At 40.5% G+C, this 17,421-nt stretch overlaps 1 protein-coding gene across 2 annotated transcripts in view; it reads left to right on the top strand.

Annotated features, from left to right (window-relative positions):
* AFF3 (ALF transcription elongation factor 3) overlaps nucleotides 1-17,421 on the top strand; it is a 338,365-nt gene that overhangs the window by 51,747 nt on the left and 269,197 nt on the right. For both annotated transcript variants that reach the window (XM_064502379.1, XM_064502371.1), the window contains exon 3: nucleotides 4,313-5,107. In XM_064502379.1, coding sequence (XP_064358449.1) covers nucleotides 4,313-5,107 — 795 coding nt within the window. The remainder of the gene's footprint in view (nucleotides 1-4,312; nucleotides 5,108-17,421) is intronic.

Here is a 17,421-nt window from a genome sequence, read left to right as displayed (position 1 = left end):
ATTTTGCACACCATGATTGCTACCTGTGTCCCACTGTTCTGACCTCTGTACTAACTGTCATGCCACGGACTTCATGTATGGACATGTTTCTGAGTTTGTTTATGACTTTTGAAGGCACTCCTACTCAATCACAGTGTAATTTCACCCACTTAAATAAGAGTGGACAAAAAATCATTGCACTCTCTAGAAGCAGAGAGAATACCGGGTAGGTATCCTATGTGGAGATCAGAATAATGGTGCCATCCATGCTTCTTATCTTTAATCACTGTGTCCCTATTTTGGACTAGCCAGTTAAAAAAGATGCTGCAGAGATGCATCCTACAGCTAGCTTTCCCAAGGAAGCACTGAGAAAGGCAAAGCTCAGTCAAGCTGTATCACTCATCTGCAGCTTTGTGGGCATGACAGTCACAGCTACTGGAAAGACCAGTCAGTCTGACACTGTTAGACACCAACATTTAGACAGGGGGGTACGCTGAATGTCAGGTCTGCATTGACAATAGACTGTTGACTCTGAACTCTTCCAAGCATTTGTGAAACATCAGTGTGGGGGTGCAGCACTGTCGCTCTTGGCTGCGAGCATTTTGATCTTATTGAGGAGAGAGACTGACTGCAAAAAAGGAAACCTCACTGTGAAAGCAAAAGTGAAACCCACTCTTACCATCTTTAAAGATCATGTTCAAGTCTTCAGTGTTTCTACAGGGGAATGAAGCTACAGCAACATTCACTGCAAGCTCTGGTTGAATTCAGTGTTCCTCTGCGCAGCTTGAGAAACATGAGCTAAAGCTAAAGGATTTGCCATTTGGAAAGCCATATCTGGAAATCAAAGGCAGACTGGAAATCTCTTAACTTGTATGTCCTCTCTCACCTTGACACATACCCCTACTCCTGTAACATCAGATTTTCTAAAAAAACCTGACTGTTTGCGTTGCCCCTTATCCTGTGCCTTTCAAAGTATCCATAGCAACCTTTTATCAAAGAAATCCAGTGTCTTCTACAAAAAATGTCTTTCACAGCAATTAAAAAAGTAGGAATTTCATTCTGGATACTTCATTGATGGAATGCCCTCCCTCATTAACCATAGCAGTATTTTTAATGAAGAAAAAAATTCTGATGACCTTCCTTGCAACCATCAGGCTTATTTTTAGAAGTGCTGGATCTTGCAGGTGTTTGAGCATACGGATACTTCTCACTTTGCAGAAGACTATCAGGGCACTGTAAGTTAGATGTGTTTGTACTGAATGCTTTTCCTACTTACTCATTTTGGGGCCACGTATTCCCAATGTGAATGATTAACTAAATAAGGCCAGCAACATTTCAAAGCAAATAATGGAGTGAGATGTTACATCTAAGCTCGTAATAACCTAACCCAAATCCCATCTTGTTCCCAAGAGAGTGTAAGTGAGCTCTTCTAGATGAGCTCAGCTCTACTCAAAATCTTCTCACCTCATGATGTCCTCTGGCAAAGTCTGGCAAAAGGGATATACAACGCTAACATGTTGGGCATGGGACAGCATGTGCCATTAGACAGATAGATGTGTTTGCTGCAATTATTCTTGTGGTTATCTGGCATCTCTCAAAGAGAGATATCTTTGTGTGACTTTCACATCTTATCCACACTGAAGACAATCTCCTGACTTCCCTAGGCTATTTATATTCCACAGACAATCTGCAATGAGACTGGTAGCTACTTCTCATCCAAATAACAGCCGTCAGAAAGAGTAGACTTTGTATTGGGGAAGTTAGACTTTCTAGGGGCAAAACTTAACACATGAATGCACAGACCTAATGATGAACAATCAAAGGATTGAAATTTCAAAGAATGGACTGAATTAAAGAGAACTTTCAGACCACCTTCTTTTACCTCCACAGACCTAGAGGCACCCAGGTAGAGAACTGCCCCACAAGCTGTCTGTGCTGGAGTAGACCTGCAGGCATCAGGGTGGCCCTGTTCCATTTGATGGTCCTTGCTCCTAGCAGGAAAGGCAACCTCACACACATAGACTGTCTGAATCAGGCTTGATGCAGTCCCAGGGTCAGATCTTCTTCCTCAGTGGGGTGTAGAAATGCATCTTTCTGCTAGATGCCTACACTAGTGGGAGAATCCACTGGAAACACAGAAGAGGTCCACCGGATGAAAGTAAACTTCTCTCTGCCTTACAGAAAGTACTTCTGCTGGTCAAGGAGATGCCCAAGCTTAGAAGCCATTTCATTGACCCTAGTAGATGCATGTCTCCAACATATCACATGTCCCCAAGCCCCTTGAAGATTAATAAGCCCAACTACAGGTGGCCTAGAGCCTGCCCTAGAAGCAGCCCAGGATCTCCCTTGTCAGCTCTTCAGTTTTTGCCATGGTACCAACCGAGCAGGCCAACATGGGGGACTCCCATCTTGGTGGCTTCCACACCTCTTAATGTGCTAGAGTCAAATATACCTCCTACCCAAATAAAGCAGTGAATTAGACAACTCATTGCATTTGCAACACCTTGTTTTTAGGTGTATGTGATCTTTTCCACTTTTGAAGCCCTGTTAAGAGTTTCCTCTTCTACAGGACATCGATGTGGTTCTTGAAAAGCGAAGAAACACCCCCTTTTAAACCAGTTCTTATCTGTGAATAACTGCTTCACATTTCTCTTCATGGCAGATCATTCTCCTTGTGACAATGACAACTGCACATGTAGGGAGAATATCAGGCTGTAGTGGCTGATCCATCTTATTCCAAGTTTGCAAGGCAATGTTTCATATGCAGCTCTTCCAAGCCTTTCCCTTTCCCAAATAATATTATTAATATATAATCAACTCTGATAGACAATATTGTAACAAATACATATCACAGTGCTTGCCTGGTTGCATTTTACATAGTTACAAACCAGTGTCCCTGAAACTTGAGGGGACAAGTTTCAAGTAAGACAAGACTGCTTCCACTGCCTGACTTGGATGACTTGGGAATGCTATGACTGCAGTCCAACAAAGGGTAACATGTGGACACCACTCCACTCATTTACACGGCATTTTTGCTTGGCATCAGTTTCTTTTTTAGGAAATCCTAAAAGAATTCTGAACTAAGGGAGTTTCCTTCCTTTACATTTTTGCTTGAGTGAGTCAATTTTATTGGAAGTCTTAAAAAACAGAAAAATCACCACTTTTCTTGAATGGCTGGTGTTGATGCTACATCTTTTATTTTTTTATATAACTTTAACGGGGTCTTCTCCACTCCCTTTACTCCTTCCTTTCTCCAAGCTACTGTTTTCCTCTAAAATAGAAGTCTTGAGATGAAATCCTGGCTTTCTGAAGCCAGTGAGAGTTTTCCCACGTAGGCTGCATGACTGGAAAAAAAGAAAGGAAAAGACTGTTGGCTTATTACTGTCTTTCTCTTAAAATATAAGCCAAAGAGGAACATCACCTGCCCTGTTATTGGCATGGTTCAGAAAAATCTCTGCTGCAGAAACGCTAATGATACACCCTTTTGCTTACAGTAGCTTTTTAAAGTAATAATTTTCGATCACTTTCAGTATTGTTTGTTGGCTTTTTCTTATTTCTTTGTGGAACTTCTTTCCTCTTCAGTCAGGAAGTAAATGGATGATTTTAAAAACAGCGATTAATCTCAAAGGAAAGAAAGGGTGGCTGTCTCGAGCTGTGTCCCACTGCTCTGCCAAACAAGCACGGAGCATTATCAAGACCTCAGGGGGATCTGTTCACTTTTCTTCAAAGGGGAGAATGGCCCAGAGTGAGCATCCTGTTAGAGTATTTTCTAAGAAGGTGCATTATGTTCTGTAGTTCTCCCATTGTCCCATGAGGTCTCTTCAAGCAATCTCAAGGGTAGTGGGTTGGTTTAGACTGGTGAGTTCATTCAGTGCTTGCACTAGTTCTTGTGTGGTTTCTCAGCATTGCAATGTGAAAACATAAGCAGGCAGAGGAGGAAATTAGGAATGTAGTGTTTCCATTCATGGCTGAAGGAAAGCTTGCACTGGGCTACAGGAAAAGTTTTATCATGGTCAGATTTAATCCAAACCATTCGGTGTAGTTGCAATAATAAATTTTCTAGTTTCCAGGTAATATATTTTAACTACAGCATGATACCGGTGATAGATTTCTTTTTTTATATACTCTAAGGCCCTTTATAGCTTTTCCAGTTCAGGCTAGATTTAAGATGTTGACAAGTGTCTTCAGAGACAATAAGGATTTTCGATTTCATCCCTCAACGATGCTGCTGAATAAGGCAGTGCGACTTCAGTAAGGATTCCAGCAGAAGCATGCAGGAAATTTTGTTTTTCTTACATTGACCATTACAGAACGCTCAATTTTTGTTTTGCAGACTAACAAGGGGGATGAGCTCTCAAATCGCATCCAGAACACACTGGGCAACTATGATGAAATGAAAGACTTGTTAACTGACCGATCGAACCAGAGCCACCTTGTTGGGGTCCCAAAACCTGGCATTCCCCAGGCCCCTCTTCCTAAGCCTGATGAGCATCTTGTCACAGACTCGAGATCTCCGCCACCTCTGTCCGTTTGCAGTGCTTCTTCTTCCACACCAGCAGCTCTACCTGCGCAGCAGACCAAAAGCGCCATGATGGGCTGGCAGAAGGCCAGGCACAATGCTGCTTCGGACAGCCAGCAGAGAGCAAGCAAGCACGGGCACAGGTCCCTGGAGTCGCACAAGAGTGACTTCAAACTGGCTAACCAAAAATCCAATCTGGAAAAACTAAAACGCTATGCATCCAGTCCCACCTCCTCCTCCTCTAACTCTGCCCAGCAAAGCTCGCTGAGGTCCACACTAGGAGACGTCACCAGAGTACAGCAGCAGTCGAAGCTAAGCTGTGGTTCGGAAGGAGGAGCTCAAGTGCAAGAGAGGCCGGCAAAACACAGCAGCGGGCACTGCGTCCAAAACTTCCCACCTTCGCTTGCTTCGAAGCCCAGTTTGGTTCAGCAGAAACCGACAGCTTATGTGAGACCGATGGATGGTCAAGACCAGGCCCCTGACGAGTCTCCAAAGCTGAAGTTATCAGCAGAGACCACCAAGTCGTATAGGGGAGTGCCTTCTAGCAAGCCTGATTCAGCCAGGACCAAGTCAAAGATAGCAAAGTTCAGCATTCCTAAGCAGGATGAGGTAAGTGTCTTTAAGCATTTTATGACGTGCCCCACCTTAAATGTATAGATGGTAGCTTATCACTGGAAACTACATCTATCTCTTTTTACACATTTTTAACATATTTGTTTGCAGCTTGAGGGTTTTTTTGACTTTTTTGACATTGACATTATATATTGCAAATAGCAGCCTCACAGTTATATTGAAAATACACGAGTGGCAAAATGCTTACTGTCTTCAAGACTGTAACATTTCCTATGGTAGCACATTTTCTAATACTATATATTATTTCACTGACTACTTTTCCTGAGTGTTGGCACATAAAGCCTGGAAATTTTTAATTCTTCTTTTTGCTAGCCTTGTGTATTACTACTAACTTTTCATATTGTGATCACTTTTTTCTCTTTGGCAACAATTAAATGGAGTTCTTGTGATCAGAAGTAGTTCTGCCATTCTCAATGATGTCAAAGTAGTTTCACAATCTAAATAAATTACTTAAATAACAGAAGATCTGTGCAATAGATGAGAATGTGGTAATGAGATTCTTCTTTTAATTCGTTAGCTTTCATAATATCTGTTTCTATTTCAAACCAGTTCTAAAAAGATGGAGGTTTTCCTCCTCCAGAATCACCATCTTGTAGAAAACCAATGATGCTACAAGCATGAGAAGATGCCTGAAAATGTCCAAAAGCTTCTAGGCAATATTTCTGTTACCAGCAGTAGCTGTGAAAGATTTCTGCTTTGATTTATTTTGCATTCATTTATTTCACATTCTGTTGACTCCAACAGGGCACCTTGCTTCATCACTAATATAGTCTGCGATTTTCTGTTTGATTTTGAGATTTTTGGAGGGGGAGGAATTGGCTAGTTTTGGCAGGATGAGGGGCAATTTTTTTTTTCTTGGGTGTATCAGAGGCCTGTAGGCCAATAAAAGATGATCACGTCCCCTTCTTGTGCAAATTGGTAGAGTTCCCACAACTTAAACAATTTATGCTGTTTATAGGACTAAACAACTCTGTTCAGCTGAATCATTGGGACTGTCTCAGAGCAGAGATATTGATTGTTTACTCTTATTTGACAGCTGTGATGTGTCTTGAGATGCTTTCAGTCTTAACGTTTTTGTTTCTGGCATTATTAAAGGAGAGGAAAACTCTCATTTTTGGTGGAGTTCTCTGGCCTCTTAATGTCTATTTTTCAGAAACAGAGTTCATTGTTGTATTCCCCTTCAGTTTGGTTTAGGAAAGAAATCTCTCTGGAAGCAATTACTTTTCTCGGTTCCTTTAGGCATTATACCCATGTGGCTTTTCTCTAAGTTAAAGTTCCATCAGTTCCAAACAACACTGAAGTGATATGTTGTTCCTGAAAAGTGGTTGTTTTAGGCTCTTAAGCCAGATCTGTTAAGCAAATTTAGCATTCACAGATTGCTGTCATTGTGCAGATAGATCAGGTAATGGCATATACTAATATCCATTTAGATATTATTACCTCCTTCAGACTTGTGCTTCTATCTGCAGGTGAGGACTATTGTTAGAATTAAAGACGCCTGTGGCAGTTGTCTGAATCTTTCAAATTTCCCCCCTTTACATATATGCAATACCCTAAGGACAAGTTTGGAAAGGGATTTTGATAGGCAGTCGTGTTTGTCTGAAATTCAGGATTTACTGTTTGCTTTCCAGATTTGCCTACTTCAGTAGCAAAGAAAGCTTTCACTACTTGTATGTAATCCATAAGATGCAGAAGGGTAAATTTATACTGCAGTTTCTAGACCTATAGACATATTTGAGATGGCTTTAAACTAGCTTGCTTAGATACTGATGGCAATGTAAGCTATGACAGGAGAGAGAGGAGAGCAGGTTAGCTGCTAAGTGTTCACCAACTTGCAGATTTTGTGGCATGTAGTATATTTGAAATAGTATTTGAAAGTATGGAATATAAACATTTAGCTGAAGTTGAAAGAGGTGGACCAAAAACATTGTCTGGTAGGCTAAAAAAGTGGCTAAGCAATTATAAAAAATCATGGACATATTACTCAGAAGAAAATAACAGGTACTATAGATATTGATGGTGTTTGAAACTGAAACTAATGAGAAGACAGTGTTTAGATCTCATGTTTGAGGGCTGAGAGTCCTGGAGATAAAAGTATCCAGCTTCCCCCGCCCCCCTGCCCTTTTTCCTGACATTTCCTTTGTCCTAGGATTTTCCATCCCAAATGGCACAAGATGAAATTGGTGGCCCACTGGTATTTCTGCAGGGAGAAATATTGATCAACACTGAAAGTTATTTCAGTCTTTGTCAGTGTTGCCTAAGCCACTCACTCTAATTTTCAGTCACACTTCTTCTTGTTTCAAAATATTTTCCACTCTTGTTATGTGTATCGCAGGTCTCCTAATACAGTGTTGTAAGAATTTCCATGCATTTTTTAAATTTCTGCTTTCATGAAACTTCTCCTTTACATCACAAGGCCACTGTCCCTCATTAGGGACAGCAGTGTTAGATTGCTCTCAGCTCAAAAGTTGACACGGTCCCCTGAACCTGTGCAGGCAAAATGAGGCTTCCCGTGTTCAGGATGGGACTAAAGGTGTCAGGACAGGCAATGTACCCCTAATGACCATGGAGTGGCTGGAAGAGTGGAAATGCCATATGGGATGACCATGAGGGAAAGCAGGTAGACAAATATGCTAGAAAAGTGTGTGGGAAGCTACGTGGAAGCAGAAATGAGAGGGGCAGGAAGCTCTCTGTCTACAGGCATCATTTTATTGCTATATATTTTTTCTACATTCAGCTCTTAAAACATGTTCATAGTAATACTATGGTCCAAAACCTGTACTTTTTAACTTGGCCTATACAAGGTCTGCAGCTGTGTAAGGGGCAGTGAAAAGCAGGAGGCTGTAAGGGAAAAAGGTGGAGGTAGGGGAGGCGAGGTGTAAGTGCAGGGGGTAGGTGTGGGATGAAAAATGAGACTCAAAATAGGGAAGATTGGTGAGGGGAGAAGCTGCCTAGCCTGACCAAGCAGAGAGACAAACGGTAAGAAATTACCGTTTCCTCAACTCTTGCAGAATCGATTTTCTTTTCAGGGGAACACGGGGTGATCAGCACTTGTGTGTATCATTTCAGCTTTATTTTGAACATCATGTGGCTGTAGGCAACTTCAAGTTCCACAGGTAAAGAAAACCAGGAAACAGTAACAGATTGTTAGAAATCTCCTGATCTATAAGTCTGCTTCCTAAGGCATTTGGGTTGAGTCCTCTGTTTCCATGTGCTTTCATTTAGCATAAAGTTCTTTCCAGAGTCTGTCAGTATATCTAACAGTGATGCACTTTCGTTTGTGTTTACCCATTTGAAGGAAGCATCAGCTGAAAAATAAACACATAATGAAACAAAGTTAAGCCTACATGTAAGAACTGAAGAATAAGAAGCAATGTTACACAAAGCATGTGTCTTCAGTAGGAAACAAAATCCTCTTCTGTACATCCCTTGAGGTTTTCAGAAGAACAGGGCACCAAGTTGGCTGCAGTACAATTATTATTCACAGGAAATAAAAGCACTTGAATACAAATTATAGACCATTACTTTTCAATACATGAAAAAGGTTGATTTTAAATGTAGTTCAATACCTCATTTAATATTTTTAATCAGTTTTGGAAAGTCTTCAATATCTTGACACAGAGTGAAGCTTATAATTTTTTTAAATTGTTTTAATGAGAGTAACTTGGATAGACCTGTGTGTAGAGAGGTAGCAGTTACTCATTTGGGAATTTAATCTTTAGGAACCAGGTTCATCAGTGTTAATTAGAATCCATACCCAACCTCCCAGTCCTTCCAAAATTATCATATTGCTCTGTATAAATGGTAGCTCGTCGTCTCAAGTACTGCTATTTCACATTTTGAACTACTTAGGAATTATATTACTGTAGGTAAAAACCCACTGTACTGAATAGAAAGGAAGAGAAATGTGATACCAGAGTATAGAGGAAAAGAGGTAGGAAGAGTAAGCGCCTCTCATTTCTAAAATTTTGTTATGAATGAGACAATAACAAAAACCTAAGATGGCAAATCATATTCTTTATATCAGAGTTCTGCTTCTGAATTTCATGTTGTAGACTGCATGCTGATTTTTATTATTACTTTGAAGATACATTACCTATTGTGCTTTGCTTACTTCTTTAAGGGCTATGGAGCAAGGAAAATGAGGTTGTATTCACAAATGACTAGCAGTCTAATAGTAAAAAGGACAGGTTTTGTTTTGTTAAATTTGGGAACGTGTTTATGTGAAATATAGGTAAGATCATCATGAGGACATGTTCTTATTCCACTTCATGGAGTACTTACACAACTTCTTCTGCAGCAGAAGTTATGCACAATAGATTCAATGTTGAATCTTTTTTTTCATTTTTGCCCTGGCCTTACTCAGGCAAATTCCTGTTTGCCTGGGCGAGATACTGTCTGCAGTCATTCTTGTTTGAGTGCCTATATATAGCTATCAGCATCTGGTACATGCACTAGCAAGTGTTCTTTAAATCTGCAATCTTTTTTCTTTCCTATCGTTTCCATCACTGTAGCTTAATAGAAACCAAAAAATAGTACTTTTTCCTCCCTCCCATCCACTCCTCAGAAAAAGACCTCCCAAACACAGACTTAATACAACTAACTAGTTCACAGTCACATTCTTTCAAGGAGAGTTTTGGTGCATCACATGTACAATATGTACTGCCATGCTTAACATTGAAATTGGAAGTTCATGTGTGAAAAAACAAGTGCATCCACATTTTATTTGAGTACAGAAGCTCCAGTGCAAAGTAGGGAAGATGGTCATGTTTCCTCTGGAAATACTGCATATCTGGATATACAGGGAGGCAGATGGGAGACAGTGTCTCACAAGGCAGGAAAAGGGTTTAGCGGAGATCTGAGTAAATACTTTTTCTCAGAGGGGCAGCACTGTCTTCCCCTTGCTGCGACAGAGCCTATTGAATTGCTGCAGAACTAGGAGTTGAATCCAAGTTTTTCTTCTCTGATTTCTAGTGTGGGCAGTTCTGTCCCAGAGAGGCAGAAATGGAAACAGAGGAGCAGCTGAAGATGCTTTTAGAGAAAACTGAAGAGATATAGGTTGAACACACTAGCAAAAAAACTCCAGAAGTCTTCTGACATCATTCTAGACTAGCCCAAAGAGGCTGGAGACATAAGCATAGAATTAAGTGTGTTGATACTCCTCTTACGTTTATCAATTTTATTGAAGAATTGCAGTGCTTGAGAAGCCAGTTTGCAATCACAGCACTTGAGTACTGTTAAGTACTGTAAGTATGAGCCAGTTGTAGATATTTTCTTTCCCAGATGTTCACGGGAAAGAGTTAGCAAGCTGCATTTACAAGAAGACACAGCTCAGTTCATCTCTGTAATGTTGCCGCTGACCTTCCTCAGAAATAAAGGATGTTTTTGCACGTTGAACAGGAAGAAATGGACAACAAGAGCAGTGTGGGTCGAAGATCCCTGCTAGTTGTATGTTATTCAGGACCTTTGAGTGTGTCCGTGGGAGGGCTCTTCATAACTGCTCATTTTTATGTTCAGCAGGATAGGACTGCAAAAAAGGGATGTATTAAATAGAGAAAGTGGGTTTAGAAACACTTTTAGCAAGTAGAGTGGAGACCACAATGTGCAAAGATGGATTTTTCTTGTATTTTTTGAATGATGATACAAGCCTTTTGCTTTCTGGCCTTCTACAAGCATTGAGACACACAGTAACTATGTATGCAGGCAGTTTCATTTAACACAGTAGGCCTAATCTGTCTAGTTATTCATGCACAGTAGTGTTTGTAGAGGAGAATATTGTTTAAATAATATTACTTGATTTTTAGAGCTCCCTAGTTCTACTGTTTCCACCCTCAGCAAATGTTTCATTTCCCTTTTGAATTAAATATCAAAATCGTATTCTGGGCAAACACTATCTGAACTTATCTATAGGTTTAAAAAGAAAATAGTTGCTTTACTTTGAGCCTAAAGTTTTCTGTATGGACTGTTTTCCATATGGTATGTGCTATGTGTTTGTTGCTGTGGTGAATCAATCACTTATTGTTCCTCATTGTTTTTAACTAGTAGGATGACTACCATCAGTGAAAAATCTCTTGAAAATGGACATTAACTTATGATTATCAAAGGAATTCCTTAATGTATGCACCTGTCTTTTTGCAAGTTTTTCCAAAGGTTGTTTTTTTCTAATTAATGACAAATATTTTGAGCAGCTCATTGGTGTCAGATCCTCCCTTTGATAAAACTGTTTTTCCATCTTTTCTTGAGTTGGAAAAGTAGACACTTCTAGGATAAGGAGAGCTCAATGAATGTAAAAATACAGTTCATTGTGAGAAAAGTGCATTCCTCCTGCTTTTTTTTCCAGTCAGACTGGATGGTTTGGGTTATGAATCAGCTCTGGAGGTGATACTAAAGGGCATGCATCAAAATGTCCACAACTCTGTATAATTGCTTTTTGGTTCCTTTTGATAAGCTATATTAAGACAGTGAAGTTACTGATGAAGGAAATATGATTTCTAGAACTACAGAAACAGCTTTTAATTGCACAATTTGGCTGATTTTTTTAAATCCATCAGTAGTGCTTATGATTATGATAACTGGATGTAATAAAAACCCTCATTGCCAGAAAGAGAGTAGTCTAATAGACCTTCTTCGTGAAATGTGTCTCTAAAGATACATGCTATTGCTATCACTTTTCCACCTTTGGCCCCATTAGCATGGATTGTTTTGAAGGCCTGCAAGGGTATTCAGCAGTTGGAGAAACTGGTCCGTTTCTGGATGTTGCTGCAGGAGCTGTGCACTGCAGCACAGCGCTGATGCCAGCACCAGGCACTGTCCTCAGCACCAGGTTTTGGCTGAACTTCTCCTGCCCCACCTGCTTCAGGGCTTCTCAAACAACAGAGTGTTTAAAAAGAGTAGGGTATGGACAGCAAAGGAGAGTATGGAGTTTTCTAAGTTTATTACCAAAGAAGTGTGCAGATGCCCTCTGCCTTCTCAAACCTTACATTTGACACCAGGCCGCTGTATCAGTGTGCAGACAGGTGGAAAGTCCAACCTATGTTGCTCCTGCAGAGCAGTTATTAATGCCAACTCACAGTCTCCTTTCCAATAATTATAGGAGAGGAGATAATTTCTGTCTGCTCTTTGTCTTCACAGCTACCTACATGGGATCATGTAAATGTAAAGGTGGGCTTTTTTTTTTTTTTTTAGGTACCCATGAAAAAGATCTTACTGCTTTGGTCTGTAGTTTCCTGAGATTTTCATAAATTAGAGTGACATGAAACTGCCATCACTGAACATACTCACTGGGGTCAGTTATGGCTGATGAGCGAGAGAGCCAAAGGAGAATACAAAGAGCTTCACAGATCACTGTTAATTCCAGCTAAATAAATAACGTGTATGTGCCACTTGATATATAAGGTTAAAAAGGTCAGACCTCCAGTAATCATTGTAAATGCATCCAGCCAGGCCAGAAGCAGTTAAATTCTTTATTGTTGGTCGCATAATCACTTACAGTAAATGAAGACAAATATACCCTTAAATATCTGCATGTAACATACTTTATTCACCCGGCACATCGTAAAGTTGTCATTTCCGTAGCACTTCTGAGTATGGAAGATCTATCCCTGTGGTACCACAAAATAGCTTCCTAGAAAAGTAATTAACAGAAGGCTTTTTTTTTTTAAGTTCAGAAAAGATAAATAACGTAGGCGTCTGATTTCCTGTCACTCTTGGTTAACTTTGTATGAAAATGAATAGCTTCCAAATTAAAGCAGGCACCGGCCTGTCTGGAGAAAAATGCATCTGTAAAGAAATGTGTACATTACATATTCATGTAGTTCCAAATCTCTTAATTGTATTTTATATATAACAGTTTCATGTACTGAAATATGGTACCTTTATTACTTCATGAGTTAAAAGCAGCATGTGAGTGAGGCTCAGGTTGCTTATTATGTGGTTTAGGATAAGCATTTCCTCTCCCAAACCCTCTCATACATACTCCACTCCCTTCTCCCTTGCCAACATGTTTATCAGAGAGGTGGATGCTCCGTGCAAGGTGGCTCTACACCACCTTGTATTAAGAAGATAAATACACAAAAGCTTTCAGGCCAGTGAGCCACAGGGTCAGGAATACTGAGGTCCAGCATTTTCTCTCCAAACCAAAAATTGCCACTCATGTTCCCCTGTATTTACTGCAAATGGATGTAATGGAAACTTGTGTGGCTAGAAAGAGAGGAAAAACAAGAGTATTTCTTGTTTACTCCTATCACTTTGTCCTAACACATGTTTAAGAAGTGATGGGATTTAAAACGCTCTCTGTTTTGTAATTATTTTGAAATGAGATGTTGAAGATGATATTTTTTTCTTGCACACACTAGAGATTATTAGTATTCAAATTCCAAGTGTAATCTATTGTTAATCAAACTTTGCATTTATTTAAAGCTAGCTGTACAAGTGCATTAAAATACAGAGGCAGGAGCAGCTTTATGTGCTTACTAAAACTCCTAGACCTGAAGTAGAAAAGGGGAAGACACTGGCTGGACAACTACAAGATTATTGATTACCAAAAAGGTCAAAACCAATATTAATACAAAGTATACAGAAAGGCCATGGTTTGGAATTATGCATTATTTTCTAAAAGATCTTCTGCAGGTTTAATTACTATCTCAGGGACATCTGATTCAAGACAATGTATTAGCCAGTTCATTTCTGATCTCGTAGAAGTACCAGCCTGCAGCTGAAATATGCTGCCTAGAGAAAGGGCATGGAATGGAACAGTAAGTCACAGCATGAGATGGAGGGTTTGAAAAATACTGTAAGCAGATAATGTCTTTCTTGCACCAAATCATAAACACTTAGCATGCGGGGAAAGTAAAACAGAAACAGAAAAAAAGGACATAACCTAGTCCCTGTAAGAATGGAGGAGTCTGAGAAAAGGACAATTACATGAGAGTCAAAAGAGAAAAGAATGAAAATTATGCTTTGAGAAACCCACTGAAATTACTGCTGGCATTGCAGTCGTAATTTATGATAGAGTCCCTATGCAAGATGCTTTCAGTAACTTAGAGATGATCAAGCAGGCTTAAAAACAGTAGTTTTTTGCTGCAGTGTATTCATAATTGTTGCCATGAGGAAGCCTTTGGGAGCACCCTTTCAGTGCAGTTTCTGCTCCTGAACAGGAGCGGATCTATGTCCGGAGGGCTCCCCTGACAGACTCAGTCTACAAAGTTGCAGTATTTCCTAAAGCAGCTCATCCTCTCCTGTGAGGGCAAAAATTTCAATGGTGACTATCGCATTCTTCATAGATGTGATACCGCTGTCTCAGGAGGAAAACGCAATCAGTATTTCCCCATTATCAGTCTCGCCACGTGAGCTGTGTGCCAGCATGCACAACAGCAGGCCTGGGCCCTAGGCATAGATTCTGTGGAAAGTAGAAGAGGCGAAACCTCACGTTCACGTGGGACATGACAAATATCTTGGACTATCTTCTTACACAGATTTGAAATCAGCGCTGCCCCCAGAGAGCCCATCACCATGTTTCATGCCCCTGCTCTGGGGCAGATACCCCTAGCGTGGCAGTGCAATCCAGCATTCATAACGTGCAGTCCCAGCATCTGAAGTACCCCACATCTTTTCTTTTCTTTTGTTCCCACTCGGATGGTTTCTAGGTTCTGCTAATGTGCAGGTATGTTCACACCAATATTGTAAAAAATACTACATGTCTTACTATTCTGATCGCTTTCATTTGGGAGTTTCAGAGCTCTTTACCAGCATTAACTGCTCCCAGATAGCTCTAAAATGGACCATATTAAATTCAGAGGAATAAACTGAGATGTGGGCAGATGGGGACACCTCTCTGGATAGCACAGCCAGCACCGACTCCACAGACCAGATGTCTACTCTTGTGCTCGTTGGCCTGGTTCCCTGTGGTCCAGGCTGCGGTCCAGGCTACCTCCTCCATAGCTGCAGGTCACCAGGGCAGAGGGCAGGAGTTCAAATGCCCCCACATTGAATTAATGTCAAAGCAGGGCATAAAACTGAAGAGGCTTAACTCCCAATTCTGTCCTCCAATATGTGCAGTACAACTGGTTGTATAGCACAGTAGCATATAAAACTCTTCCGTAGCTTTTACTCTGCAGACAAAAGTTATGCAAGAGCGTAAGTACAGGCTTCTTGCTAAACTCTGAATTAATGTTTCTCTTCTCACAGTATTTCTTCCTACCATGTAGGTCACTGAGACAGAGACGGTTCCTGGGTGATTATGTCACTTATGGTTTACCACTTCCATTTGAGTTATTCACTGATCATGCTCCACTTGAAATTAATAGGAGCTTTGCCATTGAATTCAGTGGTAGCAAGATCAGGGTTTGACAGGGATGAATATTTCTTTTCTACATTGTATGAACTTCCTTTGGTCAAGAAGATACTGCTTGAGGGAAGACACTTTTTTCTTCAGTCTCTCTTTGTTTTGTTCCGGAAATGGAGATGTAATACTTGTGGTTGTTTTTGACATCGTTATTACTTTGAAGAAAGTCAGCAACAGTAATAAAGAATAATGATCTGTGGCAGAAGATGGCATTTGAATTCAGAAATCCTCTTGAAATGTTATACTCCGTTAATCTATTAACTTCAGGACATCTCTTTAGAGCATCAAAGGAGTTTCTTGACCAGTCCTAGGTGCTTGAATCATTTTTTTTTCTCATGTAATTAAAGTTTCTAGCTCCCTGTTCAGAATCAGTTTCCTCACTGACTCTTAAGTGAATAAATCTATGTGAGTGATTTCATGACAGTCGTACATTAGGAATTATGGCGTAGCCTTGCACATAACTTACAGAACTATCTCAATACACAGAGAAGAGACCATAAAACATGCCAAATGGGAATTTCTCAGATATGCTAATTGCTGCTATATAAAGAGAGCGGGATGAAGAGCTGACACAGAGGAAGTTCAACTAAAAAGTACCTGCCACAAATCTTTGAAGGCTTGCTGCAGAGTGGATCCTGCTGCCTGCCACCTCACCGCAGAGATCTGCTCAGCAATGCCTTTGTAGCTTAGAGATCAAGCCCAGGCGCAGAGGCCCACAGCTCCCGCCAGCCAGGACGGCAGCGTAGCTTGGGCACCCGGGCGTGCTGGGATGGGGACCTGCCATCTCCAGTGACTGTGCAAAGGTGGAAGCTGCCACCAGCCTTGGGACCCCATGGGTCTGCAGCGCTTCCACTGGTGGCGGGGAAGCAGTTCTCACCCTCTCAGCTCTTCCCTGCCAGCATGAGCTGCCCGTGCCAGCTTGCTGACCGTCCTAAAAAGGCCCAGATACAGTCCTGATTTATTGCTCTCGAGGCAGACCAGATTGCGTTTCCCACTTCCATCTTCTCTAAGAGTTTAGCTCTCCAAGTAAAACTGATGTTTTTGTTAGATTGGATTTTTGTGCGTTCAGAGCGTGGGTTAGTCTAGCTAATGGGCTTCCACTACGTCTTCTGTGAAGCTTAGGTTTGTAATTACGTGCCAGGAAGATACTATCCACACAAATCATCCTCTTAATTTCTTGCTAGATTTTTACTAAGAAAACATCCTTTCCAAACTTTGCAAACAAGCTCCATATTTGTAGAGCACATCATAAGAATTTTGAGCATAGAGGGTGAGATGCAGTTCAGAAAATGTTCTGTATTTGGTTGTGAGTTACACTTATAAAAATGATACCTTTTATGCACTGGATAGGTATTTCTGCACTCCGTGGAATGGGGTTGGATCACTGAGCTCATTTGAAGTAGGCCATTAAACATCACTGTTTAATACTGATTTTTAGCCATTGCACTTGCACCCTTTGCCTGAAGTTGATCTAGCAGACAGAAATTAAGTGCTTAGCCCCAGCAGCTAACAGCTGCTCTGCTACTCCTGCCGATACTCCTATGTGTGTTTTTTGCAAGATGCATGCACTGTCTGTGAAATGTATGTCCTTCTAAATACGCTGATTAACGTGGAAAGATGAAACCAAATAGTTATTATTCAATAAATTTAATACAGAACACTTTTTTAAATAAATCAACTAGACAAATCAAACAGCATAGAAATGAAATGCGCCTTTGCAGGCCCTGTGGGAAATTCAGCTAATGAACTGAAAAGGATCGGTTTCTAGACAGGCAAGAAAGTCTGCTTAATTTAAATAAATAAATTCAACTATTTGCCTCCTAATTTTAAAATCATGGTTTTGGGCATGATCACATAAGCAAAGTAACTTCAGTGCAGCCTATGCGGTTTGAAACACCAAGCAAAATACAATTAACTTTAAAATGGCAAATTGTAATGCTATTAAAAA

Source organism: Dromaius novaehollandiae, chromosome 1 (assembly GCF_036370855.1).
Source record: "Dromaius novaehollandiae isolate bDroNov1 chromosome 1, bDroNov1.hap1, whole genome shotgun sequence".
NCBI lineage: Eukaryota > Metazoa > Chordata > Aves > Casuariiformes > Dromaiidae > Dromaius > Dromaius novaehollandiae.
The sequence above is the reverse complement of the archived record's forward strand: the minus strand, read 5'-3'. Positions and strand labels throughout refer to the sequence as shown.